The 19,533-nt window shown below is 43.1% G+C and overlaps 1 protein-coding gene across 3 annotated transcripts in view; it reads right to left on the bottom strand.

Moving 5' to 3' along the window:
- KIAA2012 (KIAA2012 ortholog) overlaps nucleotides 1-19,533 on the bottom strand; it is a 105,566-nt gene that overhangs the window by 75,683 nt on the left and 10,350 nt on the right. For 2 of the 3 annotated variants that reach the window (XM_044768431.2, XM_070508409.1), the window contains exons 3-4: nucleotides 6,284-6,443; nucleotides 3,406-3,561 (exon numbers count right to left, since the gene is read on the bottom strand). The exons of the other annotated variant lie outside the window; for it this stretch is intronic. In XM_044768431.2, the coding sequence (XP_044624366.2) occupies nucleotides 3,406-3,561; nucleotides 6,284-6,443 (316 nt within the window). The remainder of the gene's footprint in view (nucleotides 1-3,405; nucleotides 3,562-6,283; nucleotides 6,444-19,533) is intronic. 3 annotated transcript variants of the gene reach the window in all.

Below are 19,533 nucleotides of genomic sequence, written 5' to 3'. Positions count from 1 at the left end.
GGCTGACTTTTCATCTCTTGGATTCAGTTTCCTCATCTGTAAAATGGGGATACTGGCTTCTTGCCCTCTCTTCCTTGCAGAGCTGTCTGGAGCTCGAATAAGAGAGTGAGTGGGACAGCCCTTTGTAAACTGAGGGGCTAGAGGGTGACAGCAGTATGATCGTGGCGGGTGAGCTGCCGCCTTGCTCTGCTGTCACTGAGACGCTTGGTCTGAAGCGCCTGACTTCCTGGGCTGCCTGCTGGTTGTTTTCTTGGGGACAAAGCTCTGCCGAATGCACAGCGGTGGGACTACTGCTTAGCCCTCTGCACGCACCCTGCCTGTGCAGCCCTTGGGAAGGATCTGAGTCAACCGATGACTCGGGCATAGCTCGTAAATCTTTCATTGATGGTTGAAAGGGTCCTGCAGCTATTCTCCTCGCTCACTTGAGGGAGATTTACTGCTGAAACAGCCTGGCAAACCTCCCTGGTTTGGAGCCGCTTTAGCAACACCTCCACGCCCAGCGTGCAGTTCCGTGGAACAATGTGGGTTTGTCTTTCATCGGGGGCCCTGGAAGCCTTCAGGGGCCCTGCATGTGTTGGAGCACAGGGCTTCTGCAGGCTCCCGGCCAGCCTACCTTCCCTCTATACTCCCCAGCCCTCATCATTCCCTACATCATTCCCATCCTTGGTGTCGTGGGTCGAGAGCCAAATGCCCACGTGTGGGCTACTCCCTCCCTCGGGCTCTCCTGCCTCTGCCCGTGGCTCCTGAAGGGCACTCCGGGTCTGAGCCGAGGCCGAGTGTTGGCGGAACAGAGGCTCACTCGGGCTCGGGGTGGAAGGGGGCTGCTCAGGTCTTAGTGGCCCAGGGAAGCCTGGGGAGTCCTGGGAACCCCTCAATCTGAGGAGGTCTTGGGCCACGTAAGACCTGTCCCCAAGAGGAACTCAACTCCATACAGGGTGTGGCCCTAAAGACCTTTTTGTGTATTCTAGATGATTCTTTGGGGTCAAGCCAGACTTTGGGTCCATCCTTCCTAGTCGGATTCATCTGGAACCGAATCATTTGTGAGCGTAGAGGAAGTGGAACCGGCCAAGTGGGTAGGGGGATACAGAGAGACATTCTCCCCCTTGGCTAAATCCCGGGGAATATTGTGTATATGACTCAACCTGTGCGAGGGAAACCAAGATTCTTCTCAGTGAACACCATCGGGCTCATTTTTAAGTGCTCAATAGAAATAGATTTGCAGGCAAGGCCTTGGAAGTTTCAGTTGTTGAAAGGAGGCCACAAAGCTTGGTCTCTGCACTTCAAACATGGGTCCCCATCACCCAAGTCATGTGCACTGGGTGGCAATTCTGAGCTCCCAGAGAGCTTTCTGCCTCTGCCTTCTCCTGCGATTTTCCACAACAACCCAGGGAGGGTGGAAGGCAGACACCATTTCACCCATTCTACAGATGAGCAAACTGAGGATGCAGGGAGCATAAGTGACTTGGCAAATGTCACATTGCTGGGGCATCCGGGATTTTCAGCCAGTACTTTCACTACTTTCGCAAATAAAGCGTCTGGCAAGGAGAGGGAGGCCAAAGGGAGATCAAGTTAAAACCAATAAAACCATCAGTCTGGGTTCAAGTGACAGCCTCTGAGCTGTTTTCACTTCTTTACGAATTGATTTTTGGTCCCTGTGATCACGGGCAAGAGGGCATTGCAATTAGTTAGTAATCATACTTAACAAACACAAACTGGGGAGGTCTATAACTGACATTTATGGAGCACTTACTGTGTACATTAGCCCATGTAACTCCCACATCTGACCCTGGGAAGTAAAGGTGGGTGTGGTCATCTCCATTTTATAAATGAGGAAACTGAGGCCCATGGCCTCATGAGGTCACACGGATGGAATCCGGTGCTAATGGCCACATGGTTAATCACCAGTCTACATTGCCTCTCTGTTTTCTGCCTGATTGAGACAGCTCCTTGGTGTGTGGCATCAATTAGGGAGGTCACTTTACTCCTTAAGTGTGCAGTGTTGACCCACCCAAAAAGTGGAAGTACTGTGGTCTACTGTCCAGTATTTTTGGATCCTAGGGCATCGTCTAAGGATATTAGCTGAAGACAGTAGGATTTTTGAAGATAGAGTGCATACGGCAATTGCTAGGTGGGGTGTCACCTGGGGAAGGGCAGCAGGTCCCAACACAGGAGTGTTACCTGGGTGAGTTCAGCACTGCCAGGACATGGACGGCCCAGAACCTTGATCTCTTTAGTGCCCCAGAATCAGCTGGTCTCAGGGGTGTGGACCGACATTAGCAGAGTGCATAGAGACTGGTGTAAAGAGCAGGATATTAATTTACAAAGAGAGGAGTGATGACTGACTAGCATGTCTCCTGCAGATGAACTGCATCCGGACCAGGTTATGACTGAAGTTCCCTGCTGCCAGAGTCAAGACTCAAGGGAGGCGCATGGCAGGAACGTTTAACGGCACAGCCTCTGAGAATCTGCCACGTTCTCCTCCACTCCTCTGATAGACCAGATTTTCTACTTATTCTGACCAGATCCTCTGCCAGGGACAGGGCTTGGTTAGGCACTACCATTGTTTCTGGGAAATTCCTTTTTCATTTCAGAAAAATTAACTTTATCTTATGTTAGGTTCTTATTCTTTCCTTCTCTTTTCTCAAAAACCGTGGTACTAGGCAAGGCCCTGTTCTTTGTACATTAGCACTGCCCAGTCATCTTTTCCCATCTCCCTTAGCAAAGGCAACTTCTGGCTCTTTTAATCTTCAGGTTCCCAAGAATAATACTGACATGTAAAAGCCCCATAGTCCTCAGCAGCTTACAGACAGCTCACAATAATTTTCTGTGGGAAACGAGGTAGGTCTTCTCACACCCATTCGAGCAAACAGAAGCTCAAAGAAGTTAAGTGACTTGCTCAAGGTCTTATATCTAGTAAGAGAGAGAACAACCATTGCAATCCAGATTTCTGGCTCCCAAACTTGTATTTTTCTCAAGTGAGATTGTCACAAAATTATAGGATTAAAGAATGTTAGAGTGGAACAGGCCTAAGAAATCATCTAAAATCTGGAGTCTAGACTTGAACCGTTTGATATGGTAGCCACTAGCCCCATGTAGCTATTTATATGTAAATTAATTAAAAGTAATTAAAATTTTAAAACTCAGTTTCACAGTCACACTACCTACATTTCAAGTGCTCAGTAGCAACATGCAGCTAATGGTTACTGTATCGGACAGCACGTTCGGGCATCGAACATTCCATCACTGCAGAAAGTACTGTTAGACAGTGCTGGTCTAGACTAATCCCCTCATTTTACAGATGAGGCCAATGAAACCCAGAATCCCTAGACTCTATTTTGGGAAACTCCATTTTAAGGTGTTAGAAATCCAAATATTTGAGAACTGGTCATAAAAATCAACATATACCTTGTTCAAAAGATTTTCCTTGTTGAATCCAAAATGGAGGGAAGACAGGCAGGAGATGGTACTTTGGGGGTACCCCTGAAAGATCCTGTTGTGGCCTGAGATTCTTTGATACATTAAGTTCACTGTCCTGGAGCAGCACAGAATCCTTGAGGAATCCTGAAGAGCAGGTCAGGAGTTATTGGTAGAAATAATGATCACCAGTCTGCAGGTCTGGAGATAACTACACGGTTCCCCACTTGCACTAGTCTTGGCTTTGGACATTTCCCATTAAGGATGACAATTAGAAGACAAGAGGGATTAAAAAATCAGATGGAACCCAGATATTTATCCAAAGAGCTTGAAGTCAGCAATCCCAAAAGTCCTATGCGCCCCAATGTTTATTGCAGCACTGTTTACAATAGCCAAGACGTGGAAGCAACCTAAGTGTCCAGCAACAGACGAACGGATAAAGAAGATGTGGTACATATATACAATGGAATACTACTCAGCTGCAAAACAGAACAAAATCATTCCATTTGCAATAACATGGATGGACCTTGAGAGAATTATGTTAAGTGAAATAAGCCAGCGAGAGAAAGATAATCTGTGTATGACTCCATTCATATGAGGAATTTAAAATTATGGACTAAGAACAGTTTAGTGGATACCAGGGGAAAGGTGGGGTGGGGGGTGGGCACAAAGGGTGAAGAGGTGCAACTATAACATGACTGACAAACATTAATGTACAATTGAAATTTCACAAGATTGTAACCTATCAATAACTCAATAAAAATTAAAAAAAAAAGAATTAAAAAAAAATCAGATGGAACCCAGAGAGCCATGTGTGTGTTTCTTCCACTCCACCGTTCTCAAGGGTCTCCCTGGTGGAAGAAACATGGCCACTTCTTTGGGATTGAGTAAAAGTTTCCTCCTGCCTCAGGAGAAGAATCCAAAGGTTTCTCCTGGACATATCCTGCTTGCTTCTGTAGGCCCCATGATTCTCAATCCAGTCATTCTACAGGTATTTATTGAGAGCTTACCAATGGGCCTGCCCCTCTACAAGGTGGTGGAGCAGACACAGAAGAACCAGACACAGGTCCTCCTTAAAGGCACTAACAGTCTGTTGGAGAGAGAAAACTCTCCTGTGCTCCACTGTGTGGCCCCGAGTGTCAGGATGATATAAGGTTAGACAATGAGGAGCTCAGTATTGGCTGGAGCTGTCAGAGAAGTCTTTGTAGAAGATGTGGACCTGAAGAGTGGGGAGGATTTATCACCGGAGTGGAAAGATGGGACTAGAGAATACACTAGCATGACAAAGGTGGTGAGCTCTGAGATGTGAAGAGAGGGGGTGGCAGAGGTCATTGGGCCAGTGATCTCATCCCAGAGTCTTGCCATTGCCCCTCCAGCTTGAGGGTCTCACCCTCAAGAGGGGCTCTGGTGAGGAATTATGGCAAGGGGTGCAAGAATGCACAGACACATGGATCTTTTCTTAAACCACACATTGTAGCCATATGACTTCCACAGAGGGGTCTGAGACATCTTTTGATGTTAAGAGGGGCTCTTATCCTTGAAGATGTTGGGCCTAGATTATGGGGCAGTGACCTGCTCTGCCCTCTGCTCCACCCAATGATAAACATATCTTTGGTTAAGAAGCTCTTTCTCACAAGTGTTAAGCAAATGGAACTGCCTGTAACTGCGGGCCTGCCATGAAAGTAAAACCAATTACTGGACAAGCCCACACCTCTCATTTTCCTTCAAGTCATCATCTTATTGGAAAGAGAGCTGTTTTCTCTCCTTTCCCAAGGTAAACCTATAAAGCAAGAAGAAAGTCAGTCTTGCTCTGGTCCTGTCTGTTTGTTGGTGCTGAAGAAATGGCAAACAGCTCAGTAAGCACTGGCAAATCCCACTGCTCACCCCGCTCATCCCCAGTACGTTTGCCAAATAAAATACAGGATGTCCAGTTAAAATTAAATTTCAGATAAACAAGGAACACTTTTACAGTAGAAATATGCCCCAAATAGCACAAGTTTAACTGTGTGTGTGTATATACTACATCTAGCAACTCCACGCCCCAATCATTTCCTGTTTTCTTTCTTGCTTTCTTTTTTGCTGAGGAAGATTTGCCCTGAGCTAACATCTGTGCCAATCTTCCCCTATTTTTTTTGTCCGTGGGACACCTCCATGGCATAGTTGGTGAATGGAGTAGGTCTGCACCCAGGATCTGAAACTGCAAACCCAGGCTACCGAAGCGGAGCGTGCAGAACTGTAACCACCCAGCCACAGGGCCCGGCTCTCCTGTTTTCATTTTTAAACCTTTACAGAGTATGTTTGGGGTCTCTGCTCAGCATAAGGGTGTCCATCTCGCTCCTCAGTGGATTGTGCTGGAGAGCTGCCATCTTTAAGAGGAGGAGGCCTAACATTTTCACTTCCTGCAGGATCTGAGATCACCTCAGAAGGAGAGCGTTAGGAAGAAATGGGAGCAGGGGGTGTGGGGAGGGTCTGGCTTCTGCTCCCAGCTCTGCTTTTGGCTGAATGCTCTCAAACAACTTACTCTGCCCCTCTGGGCCTCTTTTTCCTTCTCTTGTAAAAGATAGGGATTGAACTGGAGGATCTGGAGTCTGAGGAGGAAAGGGTGGGAAGAAGGTTCTGCTTGGGATGTGGAGTGTGAGGCTGCTAAGAGGAGCGAGAGGGACTTCGGGCTGGAAGTTCCTCTGCAAAGGTTGGGGAGGATAGAGAGTGGGCTATAGAGGCCCGTGGGCTACTGAGCTTGAGCACCTTTGCTTGAACACAAAATTGCTCCTGAAATTCGGCGTTTTAGACCTTGATGGAAAACACACTTTCACACCAGGACGCGAGGCGGGGCAGCTCGGGGAGCACGTCCTCCCGTTTCCCCACTGACCTGCGCTCTGGAGCCTGGACACGCTGTCAGGGGGCCATGTCCGCAGGAGGCCGCGGAGGTATCTCTTGGCCGAGTACCCAGGCTGGATCTGCCGGCTGGCCTGGCTCTCTGGTTGGCTTCGGAAGTGGAGGTATGGTTGCCAGGCTCTGTCCTGCGCCCTCTGTGGGGACACCAGTCGGGAAACAGTATGGCTGCTGAGCCCTGGGCCTCCCAGGCTCAATCCTCACCAGTAATCCCGGAGACTCCCGTAAGGCACCAGAAACAGATGCCTCAGCCAACAGACATAAACCGAGAGCCCACACGGCAAAGCTCTGAAAGGCCCTGCAGATTCGCAGTTGGAAGAAGGAGAAATGAGAAATGCCAGACCCCATCTTGAGACAGAACATCAGAAAAGGATAAAGAGCCTCAAAAGAGAACACATTACTTAGTTCAGCCTGTGGAAATCATTTTAGTGCCTTAAAAAGTGGCCTTGCACAGCAGTGGGAAAGCCCACTCGACAACGCGGCATCAGCATTCAATGTTTGTGATGTGAATAATGGAACAGACAAACTGTGTCCGTGTTCACGGGGAGCCTGGCCTTTTGAAAATATCTGGCTCTGCTGCATTTCATGTCAGCCAGGGAGAATTTTCTGGGAACCTACCTGCCACAGTCAGTCCCAATTTGCAAGATCTTGTGGGGAAAACATGTGAATAATAACATCTTACATTTGGCTAGAGATTTATATTATACAAAGAACTTTCACCTCATTATAGTCCTTTAAGGGGGATGAGTTAATATTACAACCACTTAAATGATGCAGAAACTCTCTAAGGATGACCAGTTAAGCACAAGAATAGCAAACATGTGGTACTTATGTTGACATCTCTTCCCTGCCCTTGTCAGTGGCAGACATCACCAATCGATCATGGCATTCTTGACTGATGAACTGATTGTGACCTTGGAATCCTTCTCTTTCAAATTGAGGCATAATTTAATGTCCAGTTTAATAAATCTGACAATTGTATACACGTTGTAACCACCACACAAAACAAAATACAGAACATTTTCGTCAGCCCAGAAAGTTCCTTTATGCCACTTTCTAGTCAATGTCTCCCCACCTACCTGTTAATCACCATTCTCAGGTGAGGAAGAAAAATATGATGGAAATATAAGTCTTGCTTGATGGGGAGAGGAAGGCCTTACGGTTTGGGTCTTTGCTCTGCTGGGCAAAGCTGTGGTTTGCTCCATTCTGGTGTATTCAGAGGATGGAAATGCCACAGAAGGGCAGCCCAGAGTCGTAGCTGAGGATTCAAGACCACCAGAGCCTCTTCTTCTGCTAACCAGAGGACTGGGAGCCAAAGCCCATAAGATGAAGAAATACGTCTGCTGGGGAGAGAGAAAGAGGTCTCCAGGACATTCATCTGTTCACTCATTCATTCCTCAAACACCTACAATGCACCAAGCACTATGCTGGTCACTGGAGAAAGAGGGACAAATAAGGCAGATCGATAACTGATAAATAAAGCAATAGATAAAAGAGAGCATGGCTTGTTATTCCATTGGCTCTACTCTCTAGAAATCTGTAAATTAGATGAATGCTGGGAATCGAAACACACAGCATCAACTGGTCCTTGATGTCTGGACAGTTCATGTGGCAGGTACTTCACATGAAAAAGAACTTGAAAAATTCAGCCCCACATAAATCCGGAGGCTTTTCCCAAAGGTCAGGAAAGAAGGAATCGTAGGGAGGGCAGCGGAAGCCAGACGACTTACGCCCCTTCCCTCCCTCCGCTTCCTCCTTGGGGCATGCGGTAAATAGCTGCTGAGCATCCTCTGCGGGCCAGCACCGGGTTAAGCCCTGGGATACGGAGCTGTCAGACCCAAGGCCTTTTCTGGTGAATTGGAACTTGATTTCCTCCCTGTGAATCTTTGCTTCATATGACTTCTGTCAGAATGCAGCGAGACCGGGCCTCCTTGGAGAGGCTGAGGTCCCCGTGCAGATGGTGCAATGCGCTGTTTGATCTGGACAACAGCGCCTTATGGGTTCATATTAGTGGGTATTCTGAAGCACCAACTTGGTCTGGAGCTTTACTGGGCAGCTTGCTCAGTGGGACGGGGAGTTGCCGAGACGAGTTAGGGAGTTCCTTGTCCTGGAATTTGGGGTATCTGGATACATTTTTGCTTAGAGTTTGGAAGCTGCTCTTGGCCTCTGTGTTCATTTCCCCTTGCTGCTGTAATAAAGGACCACACACCTAGTGGCTTTAAGCAACACCAGTTTGTGCTGTCACACTTCTGCAGGTCAGAAGCTTGAAGTGGGTCTCGCTGGGCTAAGATCCAGGTGTTGACTGGGCTGTATCCTTTCTGGAAACTATGGGAGAGACTCTGTTCCTTTGCTTTTTCAGTTTCTAGAGGCCACGTGCATTCCTTGGCTTGTGACCCCTTCTTCCATCTTCAAAGCCAGCAACGTTGGGCTGAGTCCTTCTCATGCTGCCATCTCTCTGGTTCTCCCTTTTGATTGCTTCTTCCACTTTTAAGGATCCTTGTGATTACACTGGGCCTGTCCTGATAAACCAGGAGAGTCTGCCTGTTTTAAGGCCATCTGATTAGCAGCCTTTGCCATTTACCTAATATATTCATAGATTCTAAGGATTAGGATGTAGACATCTTTGGGGTCCATTATTCTGCCTACCACAGCCTCTTTAATTTTTTTTTCTAGTTTTCTGGTTTCTCTGAGTAGTTTCTCAAATTATGCGTGTCAAGCTGACTGACAAATTTCACATCTCATTGGATGCACTGAAGCCCTGAGGGCAGCCCGGGGTCTGCTTAGGGCTAGCAAGGAGACCACTCAGGGTTAAATCTATTCACTCGTTTCCAATGTGTGGAATAATACGGTAAGTGGAAAAAAACAAGATACAAGAAAGAATGTATAGTACAGTGTCATAAAAGTTTGTTTTATAAATGTATAACCACGGTGGAAAGACTGGAAGAAAATACATTGAAATTCTAACAACAGTGGGATTACAGTGTTGGGCATAAGATTACAGAAAGTTTTTTCTTCTCTTTTTTTTTGTTAAAATCAAAAAATTCAGTAATATGGTTAGATTATATCTATAGATGGAAAACCTGTTAAAAATTATTTTATTGCACCCACCCTCCTCTTGTATATATTTCTCTATTCTTCCCCCAACATTATCCTGGACCTCTAACCACCCAAAGTTACTCTAAAACATAAAAGGAGGCAGAAGGGAGTGCGAAGGGAGTTTCTGGAACAAGGAAATAAATAAATGACAGCGGGAGGCTGGCGGTGATGGTTTCACTGCTCAGAACTGCCTCGGCTCTGCCAGTGAAGCCCAGCCTCTGGTTTCTTCTGAAATGAGTAATTAGTGTGCAGAGCGGCCTCTCACCCTTGCTCCACTGAGAGTGCTTCCTTTAACGAGGGACTTGCCCGGCCGGCTGCCTTCCCAGTGCCCGCCAGGCCTCTGTATGCAGAGGGGCGAAGGGACCCCTGTCCCTGTCCCCATCCCCTCACTGGCTGTCGTGTCCACCCTGCATGTGCTGGCAGCTGAGGGTTTTCAGAGGATGGAAGGAGCTGGTGCAGGCTGTGCGCCCGCCCAGCAAATGTGGGGTGGCAGGGTGCCAGAGTCCCCAGCAAGGCAAGAAAGACCTGGATAGTCAGCTGCCACCTTACCACAGAGGGTGGCCAGCCTTTGTGTGCAGGAGCCGACAGAGGGGTGAAGAGAGAAGTCCAGAAATCCCAGCACTGGCAGGCAAAGCCCCATAATTTGACTCCATCCGCTTCTCCATGTACATTGCCAGCTCGGAGCCACATCTGTCCAATTACCCTGCCTTTCCTCGGCTTTCTCCCAGGCCTTCACTCACCTATGCCTAGAAGGTCTCTCTCCACTTATCTGAACAAGACTCAGCTCAAATCCTGCCTCTTCCAAGAAGCCACAATAGACTTTCCCAGCAAGAAGCAAACACAAACAAAATCTTCTTTGCCTTCCGACAGTGTATTAATAAATTATAGTCTAGCTCCTCTCATGGCCTCCTTGTGTCAAGTGTCACTGGGGCACAAACTTGCTTCCTTGAGCAGATTGTATACCCTGTGAGGTAGGGGCTATGCCCCCCGCCCCCCGCCACACCCTGGCAACTCCTATGTTCACCCACCATTTGTTGAGCATCGGTCATGTGTCAGGCACTGACTAGTTAATAACCACCCATTAGATGTTAGCTCAATGAATAGAAAGACCCAGAAATGTCTGTACTGTCTTGCTGACCACCGTGCCTCGAGCTGCCCCCTCCAGTCAGAAGTCCTTCTCTGTGTCTCAGCAGGACACAGCTGGCAGCTCCTGCCCCTCAGCTGGGCTCGCTGGAGTCACTGTGCTCTGGCAGGCCCAAGCCTTAGAGCAGAGGGTGATCACCCATTGTCGTCGCACCTGTGCAGGTGTGACTAGAGCCAGCCTTGGGGCTGCCAGGTGAGTGCAGCTGGAGTAGAGGTGGGGGTGGAGTGGGAGGGGAGAGGTGTTGAGCCACTTGCAACTGTGCGCCGGAAGCCTTCTCCAACCCCAGCCTGCTTTAATCAGTCTTGTACAAACACTGCCACTCTCAGCCAACCCCTTTTGCTGCAGGTTTAATTTCTGAGCTTCTGTGCAAATGATATTATCTCTTTCGTATACCTTTGGTGATTATGTGTTCCTGGATATCAGGCCATTAGGAAGAGAATCATGAAGCGGTCTGAATTTTGCCATCATTGCCATGTTGTAACAAGGCTTGATTCCTGATCAAACCATTTAACATCAAAGATTTGACCAGCCATATGTCACAAAAGCAAAGGTACAATAACTAGAATTGAAAAACAGCAAAAATTAAGCTCTGGTTACTATAAGAGCTCAGTCTGCCTGGGTTTGAATCCTGGCTCCATCATTTACTAGCTGTGTGACTTTAGGGAAATTACTTGACTTATCTGTGTCTCAGTTTCTTTATCTGTCCAATGAAGATGATAAAAGTATTTTATAATTTATACACACAAAAAAATGAAGCTGGATGCTTACCTCACATTGTATACAAAAATTAACTTAGAATGGACCAAAGATCGAAACATAAGAGCTAAAACTATAAAACTCTTAGAAGAAAACATAGGGTAAAAGATTCGTGCCATTGGATTTGGCAATGATATCTTGGATATGACACCAAAAGCACAGGTAACAATGACAACAAAAATAGATAACACTGTCAACAGATTGAAAAGGCAACCCACAGAATAGGAGAAAATATTTGCAAATCATATACCTGATCAGGGATTAATATCTAGAATATATAAAGAATTCCTACAACTTGACAACAAAAACCCAAACAATTTGATTGAAAAAATAGGCAAAAGATTTAGATAGACAAATGGCCAATAAACACCTGACCAGATACTCAGTGTTACTTATCATTAGGGAAATGTGAATCAAAACCACAATGAGATACCACTTCCCCCCCATTAGGATGGCTATTATTGGGCTGGCCCAGTGGCATAGCAGCGAAGTTTGCATGCTCTGCTTTGGTGGCCTGGGGTTCACAGTGTTGGACCCTGGGCACAGACCTATGAACTGCTCCCCAAGCCATGCTGTGGCAGCAACCCACATACAAAATGGAGGAAGATTGCTACGGATGTTAGCTCAGTGAAAATCTTCCTCAAGCAAAAGAGGAATATTGAAAACAGATGTTAGCTCAGGGCCAATCTTCCTCACCAAAAAAAAAAGTATCTTATTTAAAAAAAAAGAATGACATCAGCATAATGGCAGAATGAGTTGTTCCCTTTGTCTCTCTCTGTTAAGATAGAACTAAATGGACATTCATTAACTAGCAGAGGACTCCCTGTATGGCACAATAGGATGTCTCAGAGACCCCTGCAACCATACATCTGAAGGCAGGTGGACTGGATCCCAAGCAAGCAGTGGAACTAAGTGAGCACACCCCTCCTCCTCCCTGGTGGCAGTGATCTAGAAATACAGAAAGGTTTTAGGTGGAGGAGGAGGAGAGAACTAAGATTTTTAAAAAATGAAGAAACTCTTTGAGAAACATTTGACTCAATTAGGAAAAGTAACATAAGGATTATAGATATTCCAGGGGAAGAAAAGAGGGAGAAAGGAACAGAGGGCTTGTTTAAAAAAATAACAGCTGAGAACTTCCCAAATCTGGGGAAAGAACTGGACTTACAAGTTCATGAAGCCAATAGAATTCCTAATTACATCAATGCAAAAAGATCTTCTCCAAGGCATATAATAGTAAAACTGGCAAAAGTCAATGACAAAGAAAAAATATTAAGGGCAGTAAGGCAGAAGAAAATAACCTACAAAGGAACCCCTGTCAGGCTTTCAGTGGATTTCTCACCAGAAACCTTACAGGCTAGGAGAGAATGGAGTGATATATTCAAAACACTGAAAGACAGGGGCCAACCCTGTGGCCTAGTGGTTAAGTTTGGCACGCTCCACTTCAGCAGCCCGGGTTCACTTCCCAGGCACAGACCTACACCTTTCATTGGCCATACTGTGAGTGGCCATACCACTCATTGGCATACTCATCGCCATCATACTGTGGCAGCAACCCACACACAAAACAGAGGAAGATTGGCACAGATCTTAGCTCAGGGTGAATCTTCCACAGCCAAAAAAAAAAAGAAAAATACTGAAAGACAAAACCTTTCAGCCAAGAATACTATCCAGCAAAACTATCCTTCAATATGATGGAGAAATAAAAGCTTTCACAGATAACAAAAGCTGAGGGAGTTCATTGCCACTAGGCATGCCTTAAAAGAAATGTTGAAAGGAGCCCTCCCATCTGAAACTGAAAAGCAAAGGTTTATAAAACCTTGAGCAAGGAGATAAATAGGGAGATAGAATCAGAAAATTGCAGCTCTGTATCAGAATAGGTTAGTAAACACTTAATTATAAAAGGGACCTTTGGGGTAATGTAAAGCACACTAACATCCATATTATAGGTGTCTTAGAAGGGGAAGAGAGAGACAAAGGGGCAGGGAATCTATTTGAAGAAATAATAGCTGAAAACTTTCCTAACCTAAGGGAGGAAACAGACATCCAGGTACAGGAAGCACAGACAGCACCAAACAGGAGACCCACAGAGGTCCAAACCAGGACACATTAAAATTAAAATGTTAAGAAATAAAGATAGAGAATCCTAAAAGCTGCGAGAAAAAGGCAACAAGTCACATACAAAGGAAACCCCATAAGGCTATCAGCTAACTTCTCAGAAGAAATCTCACAGGCTAGAAGGGAGTGGCACAATATATTTAAAGCGCTGAAAGGGGAAAATCCCACAGCCAAGAATAGTGTACCCAGCAAGGTTATCATTCAGAATGGAAGGAGAGATAAAGAATTTTCCAGACAAGCAAAAGCTAAAGGAGTTTATCACCAAGAAACCAGCCTTACAAGAAATGCTAAAGTGACTTATTTAAGTGGAAAAGAGAAGATCACAAATAGGAATAAGAAAATTATTTAAAAAACCCCCCAAACACCAACATGACAGACAAATAATAATGTACAACTGAAATTTCACAAAGATGTAAACTATTATGAACTCAATTTAAAAAACTCCAATAAAATCACTGGTAAAGGCAAATATATGGTAAAGATGGCAGACCCACCACCTATGAAGCTAATATGAAGGTCAAAAGACAAAAGTACTAAACTGTCTATTTCTGTGATAAGATGGTAATGGATACACATGCACAACAAAAGAGGTTAGATACAATATCAAAGACATAAAATGTGGGAGGAGGGGAGTAAAAGAAGTCAAACTAAAGAGACCACCAACTTAATATAGATTGCTATATACATAGGTTATTATATATGAACCTCATGGCAATAACAAACCAGAAACCTATAGTAAATACACAAAAAATTAAGAGAAAGAAACTCAAACATAATACTAAAGAAAGCCATCAAGCCACAAAAGAAGAGAGGAAGAGAAGAGGAAAGCAACACAGAAGAAATACTAAAACATAGAAAAAAAGTAACAAAATGGCAATAAGTACATTCTTATCAATAGCTACTTTAAATGTCAATGGGCTAAATGCTCTAAGCAAAAGGCATACAGTGGCCGATTGGATAATAAAAACAAGACCCATAGATATGCTGCATACAATGGACATACTTCAGACCTAAAGACGCTCACAAACTAAAAGTGAAGAGATGGGAAAAGATACTCCATGCATATGGCAATGAAAAGAAAGCTGGGGTAGCAAGACATATCAGACAAAATAGACTTTAGAATAACAACTGTAACGAGACAAAGAAGGGCATTACATAATGATAAAGGGAACAATCCAACAAAAGGATATAATCCTTGTAAATATCCATGCACCCAACATAGGAGCACCTAAATATATAAAGCAATTATTAACACACATAAAAGGAGAACTAGATAGCAACACAATAATAGTAGGGGACTTTAACACTCTACTACACCAATGGATAGATCATCAAACAGAAGATCAATAAGGAAATGTTGACCTTAAATGAAAACCCTAAAGAATCCATCTGAAAACTATTAGAATTAATCAACAACTACAGTAAAGTTGCAGGGTACAAAAGCAACTTACAAAAATCAGTTGCATTTCTATACACTAACCATGAACTAGCAGAAAGAGAAATCAAGAACACAATCCCATTTACAATTGCAAAAAAAATGAATAAAATACCTAGGAATAAAGTCAAACAAAGAGGTGAAAGACCTGTACACTGAAAACTATGAAACATTATTGGAAGATCGTTGATCCATTTTGAGTTTATTTTTGTGAATGGTGTAACATAAGGCTTCTAGAAGAAAATATAGGCAGTACATTCTGACATCAGTATTAAAAGGATGTTTTTGGACACCATGTCTTCTCAGACAAGGGAAACAATAGAAAGAATAAACAAATGGGACTTCATCAGACTAAAGAGCTTCTTCAAGGCAAGGAAAACAGGATTGAAACAAAAAAACAACCCACTAATTGAGAAAAAATATTTGCAAGTCATATATCCGACAAAGGGTTAATCTCCATAACATACAAAGACCTCACACAACTCAACAACAAAAAATCAAACAACCTAATCAAAAAATGGGCAGGAGACATGAACGGACATTTCTCCAAAGAAGATATATGGACAGCCAACAGGCACATGAAAAGATGTTTATCATCACTGATCATCAGGGAAATGCAAATCAAAACCACACTAAAATATCACCTTACACTCATTAGAATGGCAAAAATAACCAAAAGAAAAAAAAGCAAATCTTGGAGAGGATGTGGAGAAAAAGGAACCCTCATACACTGCTGGTGGGAATGCAAACTGGTGCAGCCACTATGGAAAACAGTATGGAGATTTCTCAAAAAATTAAAAATAGAAATACCATATGACTCAGCCATCCCACTACTGAGTATTTATCCAAAGAACTTGAAGTCAGCAATTCCAAAAGTCCCATGCACCCCTATGTTCATTGCAGCGTTATTTACAATAGCCAGGACGTGGAAGCAACCTAAGTGTCCATCAACTGATGACTGGACAAAGAAGATGTGGTATAGATATATACAATGGAATACTACTCAGGCATAAAAAAAGAATAAAATCATCCCATTCACAACAACATGGATGGACCTTGAGGGAATTATGTTAAGTGAAATAAGCCAGATAGAGAAAGACAACCTCTGTACGACCCCACTCATATGTGGAAGTTAAACATGTAGACAAAGAGAACGGATTAGTGGCTACCAGGGGAAAAGGGGGTGGGGAGTGGGCACAAAGGGTGAAGTGGTGTACCTACAACATGGCTGACAAACAATAATGTACAGCTGAGGTTTCACAAGATTGTAAACTATCATAAACTCAATTAAAAAAAAAACATTGAAAGAAATCAAAGAAGACACAAAGAAATGGAAAGACATTCTGTGCTCTTGGATTGGAAGAACTAACATAGTTAAAAGGTCTATACTTCCTAAAGCAATCTACAGATTCAATGCAATCCCTATCAAGGTTCCAACAAAATTTTTCATAGAAATAGAACAAAGAATCCTAAAGTTTATTTGGAACAAGAAAAGACCTCAAATAGCCAAAGCAATCCTGAGAAAAAAGAACAAAGCTGGAGGTATCACACTCCCTGACTTCAAATATGGGGGCTGGCCCCATGGCCGAGTGGTTAAGTTCGTGAGCTCTGCTGCGGTGGCACAGGGTTTTGTTGGTTCGGATCGTGGGTGCGGACATGGCACCGCTCGTCAGGCCACCTTGAGGCAGCGTCCCATATGCCACAACTAGAAGGACCTGCAACTAAAATATACACCTATGTACCAGGGGGATTTGGGGAGATAAAGCAGAAGAAAAAAAATAGCATGGTACTCACACACAAGGAGGCACACAGATGAATGGAACAGAGTTGAGAGCCCAGAAATAAGCCCACACATCAATGGACAGCTAATTTTTGACAAGGGAGCCAAGAACATACAAGGGAGAAAGGAAAGTCTCTTCAATAAATGGTGCTGGTAAAACTGGACAACCACATGCGAAAGAATGAAAGTAGACCATTATCTTATACCATATACAAAAATTAACTCAAAATGGATTAAAGACTTGAATGTAAGATCTGAAGCCATGAAACTTCTAGAAGAAAACATAGGCAGGATCCTCTTTAACACTGGTCTTAGCAGCATATTTTCAAGTACCATGTCTGACCAGGCAAGAAAACAATAGAAAAAAACAAATAAATGGGACTACATCAAACTAAAAAGTTTCTGCACAACAAGGGAAACCATCAACAAAATGAAAAGACAACCTAACAATTGGGAGAAGATATTTGCAAAACATACATCTGATAAGTGGTTAATGTCCAAAATATATAAAGAGCTCATATATCTCAACAGCAAAAAATTAACAACTCAATTTAAAATGGGCAAAAGATCTGAACAGACATTTATCCAAAGAAGATATACAGATGGCCAACAGGCACATGAAAAGATGTTCAATATCACTAATTATCAGGGAAATGCAAATCAAAACTACAATCAGATATCACCTCATGCAAGTCAGAATGGCTATAAGTAACAAGACAGGAAATAACAAGTGTTGGAAAGGATGCGGAGAAAAGGGAATGCCCATACACTACTGGTGGGAATGCAAACTAGTGCAGCCACTATGGAAAACAGCATGGAGATTTCTCAAAAAATTAAGAAGAGGACTACCATACAATCCAGCTACTCCACTGCTGGGTATTTATGCAAAGAAGATGAAAACATGAACATGTAAAGATATATGCACCCCTATGTTCATTGCAGCATTATTCACAATAGCCAAGACTTAGAAGCAACCTAGGTGCCCATCAAGGGATGAATGGATAAAGAAAATGTGGTATATATACACAATGGAATACTACTCAGATATAAAAAAGGATGAAATATTGCCATTTGTGACAACCTGCATGGACCTTGAGGGCATTATGCTAAGCAAAATAAGTCGGAGGGAGAAAGCCAAATATGATCTCACTCATAAATAGAAGATAAAAACAACAACAAACAAACACATAGAGACAGAGTGGATTGGTGGTTACCAGAGGGGAAGGTGGGAAGGAGGAAGGTGAAACATCATTACATATGTATGGTGATGGATTGTAATTAGTCTCTGGGTGGTGAACATGATGTAATCTACACAGAAATCAAAATATAGTGATGTACACCTGAAATTTATATGTTATAAACCATTGTTACCACAATTAAAAAAAATAGAAAAAGGCAGGGGAAATCACAAATTAGTAGAGACTAAACAACATGCTACTGAACAACCATTGGATCAATGAAGAAGTCAGAGGAGAAATTAAAAAACACCTGGAGACAAATGAAAATGAAAACACAACATACCAACTCTTATGGGATGCAGCAAAAGTTGTGCTAAGAGGGAAACTTATAGTAATACAGGCTCATCTCAACAAACAAGAAAAATCTCAAATAAGTAATCTTAAACTACACCTAACGGAACTAAAAAAAGAAGAACACAGAAAGCCCCAAGTCAACAGAAAGAGGGAAATAATAAATATTAGAGCAGAAATAAGTGAAATAGGGACTAAAAAATCAATAGAAAAGATCAATGAAGCTAAGAGCTGGTCTTTAAGAAGATAAACAAAACTGACAAACCCTTAGCCAGACTCACTAAGAAAAAAAGAGAGAAGGCTCAAATAAATAAAATTAGAAATGAAAGAGGAGAAATTACACTGGATACCACAGAAACACAAAGGATTATAAGAGAATACTATGAAAAACTATATGCCAACAACTGGACAACCTAGAAGAAATGGATAAATTCTTAGACTCATACAACCTCCCAAAACTGACCCAAGAAGAAAGAGAGAATCTGAATAGACCAATCACAAGTAAAGAGATGGAAACAGTAACCGAAAACCTCCCAAAAAATAAAAGTCCAGGCCCAGATGGCTTCTCTGGAGAATTCTGCCACATATTTAAAGAAGATTTACCTATCCTTCTCAAACTATTCCAAAAAATTGAAGAAGATGGAACACTTCCTAACTCATTCTATGAGGTCAATATCATCCTGATACCAAAACCAGACAAGGACAACACAAAAAAGGAAAATTACAAGCCAATATCACTGATGATCATAGATGCAAAAATCCTCAATAAAATATTGGCAAATCTAGTACAGCAATACATTAAAAGGATCATACATCATGATCAAGTGGGATTTATACCAAGGATGCAGGGATGGTTCAACATCTGCAAATCAATCAATGTGATACACCACATTAACAAAATGAGGAATGAAAATCACATGATCATCTCAATAGGTACAGAGAGAGCATTTGACAAGATCCAACATCTATTTATGATAAAAACTCTCAATAAAATGGGGATAGAAGGAAAGTATCTCAACATGATAAAGGCCACACATGACAAACCCACAGCCAACATCATACCTAATGGTGAAAAACTGAAAGCCATCCATCTGAGAACAGAAGCATGACAAAGGTGCCCACTCTTACCACTCCTATTCAATGTAGTACTGGAGGTTTTGGCCAGAGCAATTAGGCAAGAAATAGAAATAAAAGGAATCCAAATTGGAAAGGAAGAAGTAAAACTCTGATTGTTTGTGGATGACATGATTCTATATAAAGAAAACCCTAAAGGATCCACAAGAAAGTTATTAGAAATAATCAACAACTACAGCAAAGTTGCAGGGCACAAAATCAATTTACAAAAATCAGTTGCATTTCTATCCTCTAATAA

The sequence above is a fragment of the Equus asinus genome, chromosome 4 (genome assembly GCF_041296235.1).
Source record: "Equus asinus isolate D_3611 breed Donkey chromosome 4, EquAss-T2T_v2, whole genome shotgun sequence".
NCBI classification, from domain to species: domain Eukaryota; kingdom Metazoa; phylum Chordata; class Mammalia; order Perissodactyla; family Equidae; genus Equus; species Equus asinus.
This window is presented reverse-complemented; position numbering and strand designations above follow the sequence as displayed.